At 46.8% G+C, this 16,079-nt stretch overlaps 1 protein-coding gene across 1 annotated transcript; it reads left to right on the top strand.

The window, feature by feature from the left end:
* The first annotated feature begins 4,512 nt into the window (after window positions 1–4,512).
* On the top strand, window positions 4,513–13,584 carry cdyl (chromodomain protein, Y-like). The gene is made up of 7 exons (XM_080861103.1): window positions 4,513–4,720; window positions 5,097–5,808; window positions 6,133–6,386; window positions 6,458–6,630; window positions 11,381–11,591; window positions 11,675–11,818; window positions 12,240–13,584. Exons 1-7 carry the CDS (start codon window positions 4,697–4,699, stop codon window positions 12,396–12,398), a joined length of 1,677 nt encoding a protein of 558 aa, XP_080717229.1. The 5' UTR covers window positions 4,513–4,696; the 3' UTR covers window positions 12,399–13,584.
* The last annotated feature ends 2,495 nt before the right edge of the window (window positions 13,585–16,079 follow it).

The following is a 16,079-nucleotide window of genomic DNA, read 5'->3' on the forward strand; positions in this document are numbered from 1 at the left end:
TATTGAGGTCACATGAATATGCATAGGTTCATTAACATATGACGTCTACACACACACACAGAGTACCGTGTGTGTGTGTGTGTGTGTGTGTGTGTGTGTGTGTGTGTGACCCCATAAAGACTTCCCTAAACCTGCTGCTCATCTAAACAAAGGCACTTAGACTTAAACAGATATACGTGTGTTTGCTATACCATATATCAGAAGAGAAGATACGACCTTGCTCATGATCCAGAGGGGTGCGTGATCTATGCCAGAACACTCTGGAGAGGAGTGAACGCACCCCCCTCTTCATGCTACACAGTTGTTACAGACCTCCTAGGATGAGACAAACAATTATATACTTCTAAGCATATACAAATATATATTTCTAGGCATAAATGACAATCCAGCAATACAAATCTGACACAAACATTTCACTCTTCTGATCAGCCAAACGCTTCTCTACAGATAACTGCATGATGTTAAAGTTATTCCATGTCACTACGCTTCCTGTAAACTGTAATAACTTGTGTTTATTTAGCTTCATATCTAAGACAGAGACAGACTCCACCCTGGGCTGGGAAACCTTGAGCTCAGGTGTTAGATCCTCGGTGCTGCAGGTAAAAACATGAAGGAAACATGAGGCTGCCATGTTATATCAGGACGCCCCCTGTATGCAGAGGTGGGTAGTAACGAGTTACATTTACTCCGTTACATTTACTTGAGTAAGTTTTTGAAAAAAATGTACTTTTAAAGTACCTTTTTTGCACGATACTTTTTACTTTTACTTGAGTACATTTATGAAGAAGAAACGGTACTTTTACTCTGCTACATTTGCAAAATTCAACTCGTTACTTTTTTAAAAAAATAATTAGTTTAACACATGTGGCCAGTGACGTTTCTGGTAACTTTTTTACCAATCAGATGTGGCCATGCAGTCACATGACCAGTTTGAAACTGTGGCGGGCAGAGCGGCCCGAGCGTTTCAACGTAGCGGACACTAGTGATGGGATTTCCGGCTCTTTTTAGAGAACCGGCTCTTCAGGTTGTTTTGTTGCTTTAATTAATTAATTAATTATCAGCAACAATATAAAATTATGCACAAAAGGAATTAGTAATGTAAAAAAACATGGTTTTCTTTATGTATGTTTATGTATAAATATTTATGGGGGCCCCTACAGACGAAGCACGTACAAACTGGCTTGCCTCTAGGTAACAAAAGCTCAACACGGCCCCTGGCATCCTGGAGCACTTCCGTTGCGTTTTAGTTTGTATGTGCTTTGTCTCTAGGGGCCACTGTAAATATACTTTTATTTATTCACTCCACATAAAATACACATAAAAAGAATGTAGCCTCGTGGGCAGTGTAGTCCAGCTGTAAGTAAGCTGTTAAGACTCGACTGTACACTGTGTTCGTGTTTCCTCTGAAACAATAAGTTCTGTTGGAGCAGCCTTTCATCACCTCTCTCTGTCTCTCGCTAGCAAAGTGACCCAGACAACAAAGTAAAGCTAGTGTTTGGCTACGAGCCCGACACGAACCCGACGTATCAGCCAGAGGTCCCTTTACTACGGTTCGGCGCCGCGGACCTGATTTATATACGCGCGGAATAGTTTTCTATACGAGATCGCTGCAAAAAGTGCAGCCTTACCTAATGTCCACCTACTGTTACTCATTTATATTAAGGTTTAAACATGTAGTTGGTGTTGGTATGGAGAGTAACCTTCAGTAATAGTAATAAATCACACAGCAATAGTTCATTCATGTAGTTGTAAAAAGCTTGATAATATATGAAGTAATCCAAAGTATTCAGAATAGTTACTCTCATTGAGTAACGTAACAGAATACGTTACAAAATACATTTTGGTTCAAGGTTCAAGGTTCTTTATTTGTCACATGCATAGTTATACAAGTATAACACACAGTGAAATGTAGCCTGACACACTCCTCGACATGTGCAAAAAAATTGGGGGGGGGGGTGTAGAGGAAAAACATTATATATATATATATATATATATATATATATATATATATATATATATATATACATACATATAGTATATACACTGGGTGAATGTGCAGTAGTAGCAGCAAGCAGGTGAATTCTGTACATTAATATGAATAGACATCTGACTATTTTACAGGATAGACAATATAAACATATTTAAAATTAAAGGAATTGAAATGTACATTGTGCCTTGGTTTAGTGTCTGGAAGAGTCCTGTCTCAGTCAATTATAGATGATGTGAGAGGGCGGGTGTGTGTGTTTAGGGCACGGATGGCTTGGGGATAGAAGCTCCTCTTGAGTCTCTCTGTCCTTGCCCGGAAGATGCGGAACCTTCTACCAGATTGCAGAAGTTGGAACAGTTTGTTGCCAGGATGGGACGGGTCCTTCAGTATCTGCTCTAGTCCGGCATCTCCTGGTGTAGGTGTCCTGAAGCGGGGGGAGAGCAATCCTGCAGCAGCGTTCTGCTGTACGGATCACTCTCTGGAGAGCTTTTTGGTCCTTCACACAGCTGTTCCCAAACCACGATGTCATGTTCTGTGTGAGGATGCTCTCCACAGCGCCTGTATAGAAAATCCTGAGGATCTTTGGAGAGACCCTGAACTTCCTCAGTTGTCGTAGGTGATACAGGCGCTGCCTAGCCTTTTTGGTCTGGACCTGAATGTGGGCAGCCCATGTCAGGTCTGAGGAGATGTGGACACCAAGATACTTGAAGGACTGCACCCTCTCCACTGGAGCTCCATTGATGATGATGGGCTTGTAGTCTCTGTGCTGACCCCTTCTGAAGTCCACCACCAGCTCCTTGGTCTTGCTGACGTTCAGCTGGAGGTGGTTGTCCTGGCACCACGATGCCAGATTCTTCACTTCATCCATGTAGGCCGCCTCATCGTTGTTGGAGATGGCACCCAACACCACTGTGTCGTCAGCAAACTTCACAATGGTGTTGGAGCCGTGGGTGGCCACACAGTCTGAAGTGTAGAGGGAGTAGAGCAGCGGCGCATGTAATCTGTAATCTGTAGTGGAATACATTTTTTTTTTTTATATATTCTTTATTTCTACAATATTACCTCATAAAGATGATTACAGGCATTAATTAACACAGTTTACAAGAGAAAAACTAAACAAAACGAGAAGAAAGAAAGAGAAAGAAAAAAAAAAAAAAAAAGGAAAAAAAATTATATATATATAAAATAAAAGGAGAAAGCTCTGTCGGGAGTAAACAATTAACTAAATTGGTGGTTTCAAGCTTTAAAGAGAAAATTCGGTTTATAGGTATTAACGTATTGGACCCACTTATCCCAGCACAGATGGAACCAGGCCATCCTGTCATTAACATGAGCTGTTACTTCCTCCATCCTATATATCTCTAACGTAATTTCCCACCATAATGACAAAGTCGGTATGTCTTGCGAGGACCATTTCTTTGTTATACATTTCTTACTTGCAACCAATAAAGCTCTTAACAGACATATGTCATTTTTGGACCAGTTCTGCGGTATACAGCCAAAAAAAATTGTCTTCATATCCTGAGGGAATGTACAGTTAAAAATGCCTTGTAATATACCATGAATGTCTTTCCAGTAAGTCCGTAGCACAGGACAGTCCCACATAATATGGGTGTGATGGGCTCCTTGGTATCCACAGTTTCGCCAGCACACGGGAGGATTCCCATCATAGTGAGCCTTTTGACATGGAGTGATAAAGAACCTTATCAGAGTTTTCCATCCGAACTCCCTCCAGCTTTTGGAGGAAGTACTCCTCCATTGCCATTCCCACATCTGAGTCCATTCTTCCCTAGAAATACACATCCCTCCCTCCTTTTCCCGGAATACATTTTTAAAGTAACCTTCCCAACACTGGACATTACTAACGATCACTGATCATACAAGCACACTTTGATCAGTTCGTATAGATCATAATGTTGCGCTCATACAGCTTTCTGTGTTCTTCATGTGACGCTCAGGGTTCAGCTGTGAGTTTCACTGCTGCTGATAAAAGCTGTAAATAAATATATATACAGGTTCTGAATGAAAAGAAAAAACACTTAGAATGGACATTTACATGATCTGCTCCGCTTTGGCTACTGCGATTATGTTTTCATGAATGGTCGGATGGACAACGAATTATGGGACGCCATTTTCTCCTCCCTTTTCATAAAGATGGTCCAGTGTCTCCTCTGCTAAAGGAGGTCATAAAGGAAGCATTGAAGCTTCTTCCCCTAGTGTATGGACAACTGAAAACAGCTCTGACTATGGCTGCAAAACTAAGGAAAACTGACCTTTGGAATCCCAGAGTGGAAAAAAAAAACGTGAAACACACACAGGAAGTACCAAATACTGCACTTCCTCTAGGGTCAGCAGAGGCCCCAGCTGGTTAAATTTTATAGCAGAAATAAACATGTTTCCATTTTTAATTATTTAAATTAGAAACAAATAAAAAGAAAATTACACATCAGTGCATAAAACTGCAATACGTCACTTCCTGTCGTGGTGGGGCTTTTATTTTGAAGGTCATGGTCAGAGTCAGAGCGGAAGCTTGTGAGACGCCACCGTGCTAACAGCTAACACCGGGGTATAGTTACCTGAGCCAACAGGAGCACACACACCTGCAGCTCCGCGCGGATCGACACTCACACATACACACACACACCGTCCCTCATGTTGCTGCGCCCCTGAAGTAGCTTCTTGAAGCTGCCCGTGCACGCGGACATCTCCATGGCGACCGAGGAGCTCTACGAGGTAATGTGAGCTAATGCTAACATGCTAAGCGGCGGAGTTTATGAAGTTAGGAAAGTCGAACAAATTAGGCAGTTATCGACTGATCGAGTCCGAGGCAGACGGTTGGAGAGAAGTCCAGAGAAAAACTACAGCTAGTCGCTAGAGGGGCCGCACGTGAGCACAGTTAGCGCAATGGTAGCTGTCTGTTAGCCTTCCGGTCTCTCCCTGTAACTGTCCTCGCGAGCCTGCTGGGAGCTCACACTTGAAGTGGTCCGTGCCCTCCGGCGGAGGAAGTTTTGATCTGATTAGTGAACAATACCTGTAATACGTCACAATGTGACGTCACCAAAGTAGTGGCGTGATGCTTATTGTGGGCTCCGCCCTCTGTGTCCTCCAGGTGGAGCGGATTGTGGACCGGCGCAGGAACAGGAAAGGTCGGGTCGAGTACCTGGTCAGGTGGCGAGGGTACGGCGCTGAGGGCGACACCTGGGAGCCCGAGAGTCACCTGTCCACGTGCATGGCGTATGTCCACCAGTTCAACCGCCAGCACGCCGAGCGCCACAGAGACGGCGCCTTGCTGCGCTCCACACGCAGCACGCCTAACCTTCACTGGGGCCCCGTCCACAAAGCGCCCTGCAAGCCACATGCCTCTCGCGGCGACGTCGATGCGGACATCCGAAGCGGTTCGGGCGACCGTAACCAGGCGAGATCTACTCCGAGCCCAACTCAGTTGCTCCCTGCCAACCCGCCCCGCCCCCTACAGCAGCCGCTGCCGGCTGACAGCTTTGGGCTGATGTCGGCGTCTCCGGCCGGCCCCGCCCGCCGTAGTGTGGACTTGTCAAAAACAGGCATCAAGATCCTGGTCCCAAAGAGCCCAATGAATGGCCGCCCAGACGCCGAGGAGTCGCCCAGCGAGGCGGCACACAGCCTGGAGGCAGGCGAGGCTCAGCTGGTCCCACCAGAGGTCGCTCTGCTGGAGAAACCGCCGTCAGGGATCCAGCTGGGGCCTGGAGAGGAGCGAGCGCGCATGGGGACCCGACCCCGCAGTCAGAACCCACCGCCTCGAGCCCCCATCACGCCAGCTGCCATGCGCTCGCTCAGTGGCAGAGGTGAGTCCCGCCCAGGGGGGGGGGGAAGCATGCTACCGATCAATCAGCCATTACCAAATGGTGTAATCAGTCAGCCGGACCACCAGATCGATCCTTAGACTGATTGATCGGTTACGAGGCGGCGTCACGCTCAGGTGAGAGCAGCTGTGTTTCTAACAGCCAGTAGGAGAGCTCCTTACAGCCTCAGCCTGATAGTGATATATGAGAACCATATTCATTTTACAGTAAACTCCGCCTCCTCCTGGTGATTGGTCGTTGTCCCATGACCTGCTGTTTTGTCTGTGGACAGGAAGTGGGCGTTCTGATGTTCTGCATTCTCTCTAGGAAATTCGCCACTGATTGAGGGCGTCGCCGTTGGTGGGATGTCGGGTCTGCAGAGTGCTGTTGCCGGGGCGACCACGGTGACAGGGAAGCGGCGCCTGGAGGAGCGCTCAGCGTTCGATAAACGGCTTCGCTTCAGCGTGCGTCAGACGGAGAGTGCGTACCGTTACCGTGACATCGTGGTGAAGAAACAAGATGGCTTCACCCACATCTTGCTGTCCACCAAAAGCTCTGACAACAACACGCTCAACCCGGAGGTGAGGCCCCGCCCCTGCGGTCAGACTGCCCCCACATGCCCAGAAATTCACCTCTGTCTCGTCCCTGTCAGGTGATGAAGGAGATCCAGAGCGCCATGGCAACAGCGGCGTCGGACGACAGTAAGCTGGTGCTGCTCGGCGCCGTTGGCAGCGTTTTTTGCTGCGGACTGGACTTCCTGTACTTCATCAGACGCCTGACGGACGACAGGAAGAAGGAGAGCATCAAAATGGCCGAAACCATCAGGTAACACGCGGCAACGCTGAGCGGCGTCTAAGGCTGCAGCCGTTATACAGTAACTCAAACGTACGCCAACGTTTGCTTCGTTTAAACTCTGTAGCGCTCTGTCGTCGGCATGGAAACGTGGCCAAAACCAGACCTGCAGTAGAAACGTATCTGCGAGCAGCTTGAGGGTAAAAGCTATGACATCATTCAGTGGGCTGAATGATGTCATAGCTCGCGCCCGTGTTGTTGTCCAGTCCTCCTGGTTATATCGATTACAGAGCCGAGTGTTTGTGTGCGAGGCAGAAATGATCCGTCTGCAGGTTTCCTCTGACAACAGCCTCGTGTGTAAATACAGATGTTTTTACAGAAACGCAGTAGGCTGCCTTCCTTCATGGTCTCACGTAAAGCTGCAGCTCTTTAGGCCTTAACTGTGGCCCCACCCTCCTCTTCCCTCAGCCTGCCGGATATATTTGGACAACACTCTGTCCCAGTCATGGGTAGGGATGGGTACCGGTATCCGGTGCCATGATGGCACTGGTTCTGACATAAATGGTAGTGACCAGACCGAAAAGCAGCGCACATTTCGGTGCTTTATTTTCCTGAGATGTGACACACTTTAGATTCCAGCCAATCATTTTACGTTTCCGAGGATAGTAGGCGGGGCCAGGTACGTACGTTCTTTTATGCAGAGCTACAGATAAAAAGGCCCAAGGCGAAGCGGTCAAAAGTCTGGCTGTACTTCACAGCAAAAGATGCAAACTCAGCAGCAACAAGTGCTTTAAGCTGATACTGTGATACTGTCAAAGGAGGTAACACCTCAAATCTGATGAAACACCTGGCGACGCATAGCGTTTTGTTAAAAGCCGAGAAATGCGCCGTATTTGATAGCTTGCTGCGAGACCTCGCACCGAGTGCATCTACTGCGGGTGTGGTGCCTGTTATCAGACCCGGAGCAACATCCCCCACAAACCCGAAGAATAGAGTCCTGGCCCCTAGCCCTGCCAGTGTAGCAGGAATGATGAGGATGATGATGCAGCAGCAGCCGTTCTTCTCTGCGTGAGTAGCTTAATGTTGTTCCTGTGTAATTTACGTTGAGTAGGCTAACCACGTTATTACATTAATGCATGTAAGGTGAACTAGCAAACATCATCATAGCTACATGCTGCTGTCTTCTTGTTTGATGGCAGATGCTCCCTTCACCCTGGCCAAAAAGGCTAAAATGACCAAAGAAAAAGTGGGAAACAGCTGAACATGAGAGGTCTTTGGACAAAGTTTGTGTTTTTTCCATTGTTTAAGCTTCCAGCCAAGAGTGATACCATATATGCCCCATAGCTGCAGAAAAGGCTAACATTGTTATCTTTTTACAAAAAAACAGCTGAACATGAGAGGTTTTTGAACCAATTTTGTGTTCTCCATTCTTTAAGCACCGTTTGAGCACCGTTTAAGCACCGGCACCGTTTCAAAAGTACCGATTTGGCACCGGTATCAGATAAAACCTAAACGATACCCATCCCTAGTCGTGGGATTGTTTCCCACTCACTCCTGCCGCCGGGTTTGGAATAAATATAATAACTTGGGTGGTAGATTCATTCTGATGGATTGTTTGTGTGTTACTGTATCCTCTGTACTGGTGAATAATGGCACTCGAATAGTTCTGTAACTATTTCATCTTCTCTCCTGGTGTAATCGAGTACCTGTCTTATATTCATTTTGTAATTGACCAGAATAGCCAAACGCCTGCATCAGTACAGGCACTGAGTTAGCTGGTAGTCCCAAATAAATCAGAATGCCATCAGTATAGCAGGCTAATCAGTATTCCCCTGAATATTAATACTTTGTCTTAAATGTTGGGCCAATGGTTTGACTGAGAGCCTCCTTTATAACCGCTTTGCTTCACAAAAAATCGATTTTTCAGTATTTCCTGTTATTCAGGTTTTTTTTAAAACTAATATCCTCGACTGTTGTTTTCATTTTATGTTTTTTCTCCAATTGTTTGAAAACTAGGAGCTGGTTTCACAGAAGAGGGGCCTGTAAACTGAAGGCTCTGCCTCAGACTTGTAAATACTTAGATTTATATCTTCTAAAGCAGGGGTGGGGAACTCCAGGCCTCGAGGGCCGCTGTGCTGCACATTTAGATCTCACCCTGGGCCAACTCACCTGAACCACACGATGAGTTCGTTACCAGGCCTCTGGACAACTTTAGGACATGCTGAGGAGGTCATTTAAATCAGCTGTGTTGGATCAAGGACTAAAACCTGCAGGACACCGGCCCTCAGTTCAATTCAACTTTATTTACACAGCACCAAATCACAACAACAGTCGCCTCAAGGTGCTTTATATTGTAAGGCAGACCCTACAATAATACATAACCCTCGAGGAGTTGGACGCCTGTAATCCATCCATCGATGTTTGCTTAATTGAAGGATTGTTATAACAGAGTTATAACAGGATGAAGATGCGTTTGTCATGTTCCCTGTAGTTGAGCTGCTTTTCTTTCCTCATTTTACTTCATCGGGTTTGACAGACCATTAATGTGTGAATGGGTGAATGACTGAATGTAGTGTAAAGCGCTTTGGGGTCCTATGGACTAGAAAAGCGCTATACAAATGCAGGCCATTTACCATTAACATTAAAAGGAAGGACTGGTATCGTGCCAGTAGTAGACCCAGTATACACATGTAAACATTACAGCTGTATAAAACATGAACTCTTTAAATGATCAAGAAAAAGACATGTGCTGACCTCCAGCTGTGGGGCCTTCAGGGGCTCTCTCACCCTCCAATAGGAAGGGCCCTCTAATGGCGTCCAGCCAGTGGCCATTGTTCTAGCAGTGTTGGTGCTCAACTCTGTTTTACTGCCTTACTGCTCGGTCAGCTGCTAAACTCTGTGTCCAGCCGACATTCCTGCTGTTAGCGTTTAAAACTCAGGCTTTCCCCGAAAGGCTTGTTTTTCTGTCTGTGCGCCCTGGCAACTGCCGGCTACGCTCCAATCAAGTCTCCGAGCGTTTGAGCGTCGCTGGTTGAGTCATGGAGCACCATTCCCTCAAACCTCACCAAAACCTCATCTTTGCAAGCAGGGTTTGAAATCCTCTCTTTCCACCCTGCCTTTGCTCCAACATGTTCCCTTTGTCGCGTTGAAACCTCGGGTGCATAATCACGTGCAGGTGTTTCAAGCCCACGTTCCTGCCAGGCTGCCGTGGTCGTGGCGATGGGCTCTTCCCACCTGTAGCTCAGTTGAGTCCAGCTCCAGTCTTTGTGGTAGTAAGCGATCCACTGACTCCAGCGTCGACGGAGGTTCCTCCTCTCGTCCTTCTTTAACCACAGCAAGCCTCTGCCTCGGGCTGTGCCACATGACCACAGTCTCCTGACATAAGACATCCCGATAACCATCTCTGTCCCTAAATGTGCTTTTCCTGTGAACCCCGGGTAGCTCGACATGTGCGGTGTTTCCAGCTGGGTGTCGAGTGTTCTGACTGCGTGAAACGATACATTTTTGAGTCTTTATTCCACGGCGTGCTGCGGGGAGGAGCCTGCTCTGACGTTTGAGTCTGAGGTTTACTTGGAGCGCCTGACGGCTCGTTTTTGCTTCTCGTCCGTAAACTCTGCATCCTCCTGAGAAGAGCTTTGTGGTGTTTGAGTCTGAGGTGGGCACCGGCTTGTGCCATAATGTGCATAGTCCAATTTTCTGGTCCGTGTCAGGCGTTTCATAACCAAACGGTTTCCCTGCTGCAGAGGCGGCCCCCCGTTTAGGACTGAGGTCCTGGGTTTGTGTGGACTGGTCCTTCTGTTTGGAGCTGCCTGGTTCTGCCTCGTCTTCCCTGGTCATGCTGGATTCTCAGCTCCCATGAAAACATTTCGCTGTAAACGGTAGATTTTATGACACCATGAAACAAACGGTAGTGTATAATATGACAGACGTTTTCATTCGGTCATGTGGCACCGCCCTATTTCTCCACGCTTGTCGTTATCCTCTGCGGCCGAGATCTGGTCTCGTAGCTCGTGTTTTATTAGAATATCATCAAAAAGTTGATTTATTTCACCAATTCCATCCAAATTTTCATTTATAGCACGTTAAAAACAATACATGGCTGACAAAGCGCTGAACAACAGAAATATGGAAGGTACGATAAGAATAATAAACACGACAAATACCAATAATAATAACAAGCTGGGCTCTCGTCACACCTGCGCGGCGCCACAGACTGCTCGAGCCACGCCGCGTTGCTGCGTCATTCAGGCAAAAGGAGCCCAGCTATGTATCGAGAGCTGCTCATGCTCAGACTGTTCAGTTGGCCACGATTCCTGAAAACACTTTGTTTGTATTGGTCTTCAGTAATATTCACGATAAGATGCTGAATCTGGGGTTTTCATTGGCTGAGAGAAGGAAACACCTGAAATATGTCAGTCTGTGTGGACTGGACGTAAACATCTTTCACTTTTTCAATGGAGTTGGTGAAATCAACTTTTTGATGATATTCTAATGTTATGACCAGCACCTGTATTTCCTGCTGCTCGTTCCTCTTGAAGCCCTTTTACCTGGAACGCCGGGGATGCGCTCTGCTGTGCCGCCATCCCACGGCAGTGCTGACGTCAGCTGTTAACAGTAATTAACATCTACACTGTCAGAGCAAAGAGAGTCATTGATAAACTGGAACCTTTTATTGTGAAAAGCCCATGTTTTTGTGCTTGTTTGTTCTGATTCCTCGATGGAATAATCGCTGCATCGGTGAGCTGGGCGCTTTGACCTCTGACCCTTGTGCCCTCTTTCTCAGGACCTTCATCAACACCTTCATCCAGTTCAGGAAACCCATCGTGGCGGCAGTGAACGGGCCGGCCATTGGCCTCGGCGCCGCCATTCTGCCACTGTGTGATGTGGTGTGGGCCAATGAGAAGGCGTGGTTCCAAACACCGTACACAGCGTACGGCCAGACGCCCGACGCCTGCTCCTCCTTCTCCTTCCCTCGCATCATGGGGCTCGCTGCGGTCAGTCAGCTGCTTCCTGCACTGTTAAATGTCCTGCATGGTTTGCCTCGCAACTCCTCCTCACTTCCTGTGCTGTGTTTCAGGCAAACGAGCTGCTGCTCAGCGGTAGGAAGCTGACAGCTCAGGAGGCGTGTCTTAAAGGGCTGGTATCTCAGGTGCTGTGGCCGGGGACCTTCACACAGGAAGTGATGCTGCGGATTAAAGAGCTGGTCGCCGTTGACTCACTGGTCAGTTCCTATCTCTCTTTCTCACACACACACACATACACACACGTTTCCAAGGTTACTGTATTGATTCCTGATCAGATCTGGTCCTGATTATTTAAAGCCTCCAAACAGGTTATGTGGTGGGGCTAAGGTCAAAGGTCAGCACTGAAGCGTCTGCGGTGAAATGTCACAGTGATGCGTTTCACCCCGACGTCAGACGCTGACCCTCATCAGGTGGCCTAAAACTCAAGGTGGGCGGGGTCAGCCGTGGGCTTTTTAAAAAGGGGGCCAGGCTGGTGTGGTGGTGCACACCCACCCACAGGTGCTGTCCTCTGTGACTGATGTCACCTACACTCAGATCACAGATTAGTACACAAACTCATTGATCTACTTGCTCCAGTCACAGACTCTGTCCTTCGTGGTGTCACTTCCTGTCCTGCAGGTCCTGCGGGAGTCCAAGGCCCTAATGAGGAACACGAGTCGCAGTGCTCTGGAGCAAGCTAACGAGCGCGAGTGTGAAGCCCTGAAGAGGGTCTGGGGCTCCTCACAGGGAACTGACGCCATCTTGCAGTACCTGCAGAGGAGGACCGAGCTCTGCTAGGACCACAACTGGAACTGTGACCAGGACTTGGAGCGCTGACTGAAGCGTGGCGGATTCTGCGAAAGACGCCAACATGTCCGACTGAGGACGGTGCCTCCTCTGCTCTCTGTAAACTAGCCGCAGAAGGTTAGCTGGCTTGGATCCAACTCCGCTGACGGTCATCCTGTCATGGATCTCTATGCTCCTCCCACTGTACTGCGTGTTAAATGCTCTGTTTACCTCCTGTTTCTAAGCTCCGCCTCCTCATGACATCATGCCATCGGACTGGACAGAAAGATAATAAACATGGCAATCAGACTGTGAGGGCTATAGTTTGTGCATAATTACCCCCAACTTACCCCCGTGCCAGCTGTCAGCTCATGACGAAGGATTGGTTTTGTTTATTATGGTGCTAACCGATGTTAGCAGGCACTAAAAGAAGGTAAAGGTTGCAAATGGAAGCTAACAGGAGCACATGGATGCTAAAAAGTCCTAACAGGAGCTAACGTAGTCTAATAAAAGCTAATAGATGCTAACAGAAGCTAGCAGCATCTACAGAGCATGATAATGATCAGACATAGTTTATTTTCCAGTTAGCAGGAATCTGGCAAGGACAAAGTGATGCTTGTAGTTGGCCTCAGTTGGCTCCTTGTGGAAGCCAGCCTGTGACGGGTGGGGTTACCCAGTGATGGGGAGAGCACGGAGACAAACTGGGCGTTTTAGGAAATTTTAAACGTTTCAGTTCAAACTTAAATTTAGCCTGACAGACCAAACTGAGGGCTCTCCCGACCGCAGAAGCCTTACTGTCTTCCTCAGGGCTCAGCTTGGCTAACAGGTTCGCTGCTTCTAGCCTGTATGCTAATTAAAGCTAAGCTAACAGATTTCCTGCGGCCAGCTTTCATGCTAAGCTAAGCTAGGCTAACAGACTGATGGGACCTATATGTGGGACTGTCTCCTTACCTGAGGTTGTGTTTACCTGGGGTCATGCGGGGTCAGGGTTAACCCTAAATAAAGTGTTTCTGTCCCTGACTTTGACCCTGGGGTCAAGATGTTGTGTTGCAGCGCGCTCTTCTAGACTGTTTAGCCTGCAGGGGGCGCATATAGGTGCTACAGCGATGAATTGTGGGTAAATGGTGACCTCTGGCCGGTGGGCTGACTGTCTCAGGGTCTCCGTGTTTCTTTGCCAGAATAAACTCAGAATGTGTCACATGATGCTGTCTGGCTCTGTTTGTTACCTGAAATCAGCACAGACTGTAAACAGAGAGGGCCATGACCCTCAGCAGGGGTGCCTCTTCCATGAGAAAAGGACTTTTGACCTCAGTCAACTCACGGTGTGGTCCAAAAAGTCCATCCTTTTTTCTGTACTTATGGCATGTCTGAGCCTCCTTTCCTTGATCTAGGCAAAAATATCATTGAGGTCAAGGAAAGAAGGCTAGGAGAGTTGATAAGGAGTTAGGAAAGGATTGCTAAGAATCTGAACAACCTCCCAGCGTGGTGTTGGTCTGTTTCCTGAAGGCGCTTTAAAGAGAGCAGCCTCTGAGGAATACCAGTTACAAACAGCGTTAACGGTAAAAAGCTCAGAGACTTTCAGGAGAATAGTTATGTCACATTGTGTTTGTTCATAAACCTGCTGCTAATCAAACTGAGGCAGACTGACTGTGTCATTTAAAGGCTGCATGAGAATCCTCTGCAGGATGAACAGGTGAGTTTGCTGCACTGTGATGGGTTTACACACACACTCTTTGGCATCGAGCTAGCACTACAGAAGAGGAGCAACGCTGTCAGCTCATTTCTATTAGCTGACACTTATCAGCTCAACAAACATGCAGTTTGTCTCACAGTGTGTTGCAGCTAAAGGTCCAGCTGCTGTATTTGACAGGGAGAGAAAAGACAAAGCTACGTTCACTCAGAGGTGGAGACAGATTAGAAGGACAGGAGAGGAAGAAGGACGCTCATTTAAAGCTCACATGGAAGTCCTCGTGGTTTTAAATCTGTCACATTGGCTGTATCCCAATTCAGGGTCTGCAGCCTTATCAGTCCACAAGGGCCGCGTACTCAAAGACCGCTAAGGCCGGAAGTGCGAGGCTTGTGAAATGGGATGGTCTAGCCTCCGTCGCTGCCCAGGTTGCCTAGCAACCATGATACTAACAGCTGGAAACGTTTCATACAGCTGTGTTTAACAGAAATGAAGGAGAACATCTTTTGTTCATTTGTTTGGGCCAGGAGTACCAAAAACAATTAAATAGCCCATTAAATAATTAAATGTTTAAGTAATGAATTAAAAAGGAAAGAAATAATGTAATATTTTAAATGAAATGAATGGGCATTTAATTCATAATATATGTATTTAATGAAATATTTAATTTATTTTGGCACTCCTGGTCCTCCATACTGACGAAGCGATTCATTGACCACCAAATGTATACCGTCTGGGAAGAAGACAAAGAGTGTGCTATCAGTGTGGAGGATGGAAATCAGCCAGGACAACTACAACTTAGGCAACACAATATACATGATATACATATATGTACACACGGTTCAGGGGAGGCTGACACACCTGAGCTCTGTCACCTGGTCATGGCTCCCTGATAAAAGCTGTGCTAGGACCTGAGCTAGCCGGTGTGTGTGCTACAAGCAGTGAAACAGTGCAAATAAAAACACGTGCGACTGCAAACACTGTTGGTGTCGCTCCATCAGCTCCAACACGTATCAAGCACAGAATAAACAGACTGAAGTTTGTATTCCATCTGTCATCATTGTGTTAATGTAGCACAGGGTTCAGCTAGCTGCACAGAAACCTCCAAAGAACTACTTTGTTACTCTGAGTACATTTCAGAGCCAGTACTTTTATACTTTTGAGTAAAGAAGTTGAATCTGTACTTTTATTGGAGTAATTTTTAACAGCAGTATTTGTACTTCTACTAAAGTACACAATGTCTGTACTTTTACCAGCTCTGCATGGCTAATTACTAAAGATCAGCTGCCTGAAGGATGAACGAGACGTAGGACGTGCGATTCGTAGGACTGGGGTCTGAAAGGATCAAAGTTCCTTCAGGTACTGTCTGAATATCAGGCACACAGCAGGCTGGAGACTCACTGGCATCGCAGTCGACACTGCGCCGGTGTCATGGTACTTGGGTGATACTTGGGTTGCTGCCTTCTTATATATGTTCCCTGCTTGTAATGAAACATGCTGGTCGGTATTCTCTTCGTCCGCATGGTTACTTGTTGCTTTCTGTTCCATTTGCCCGAACTGAACTTGGTAAAAGAGCTTTTGTCCATTTAGCACCCTCGGCCTGGAACAAACTGCAGAAGGAAAATGACTGAATTCATTTCATTAAGTGATTTTAAATCTAAACTACGAATCCTTGAGGCCAAGTCCATAACATGCAACTGTTTCAATTAGATTGATTGTCATTTTAACTGACTTTTTATTTTATTTGAATTTTATTGAATTTTATTTTTATTTTATTTGTATTCTTTCACTTATTGTTGCATGTGTGTTGTTGCTGCCTGTGTTTGAGTAATTTCTGTAACTGTGAGACATCTGCTGCTGCCTATCTTGGCCAGGTCTCCCTTGAAAAAGAGGTTTTTAATCTCAATGGGATCTTCCTGGTTAAATAAAGGTTAATAAATAAATAAATAAATAATGGTCTGCGGTGGGTGGCTGGAATTTCCATAAGGCTCCTGAACTGACCTGGG

This window comes from Rhamphochromis sp. 'chilingali' (genome assembly GCF_963969265.1).
Source record: "Rhamphochromis sp. 'chilingali' genome assembly, chromosome: 16".
Lineage (NCBI taxonomy): Eukaryota > Metazoa > Chordata > Actinopteri > Cichliformes > Cichlidae > Rhamphochromis > Rhamphochromis sp. 'chilingali'.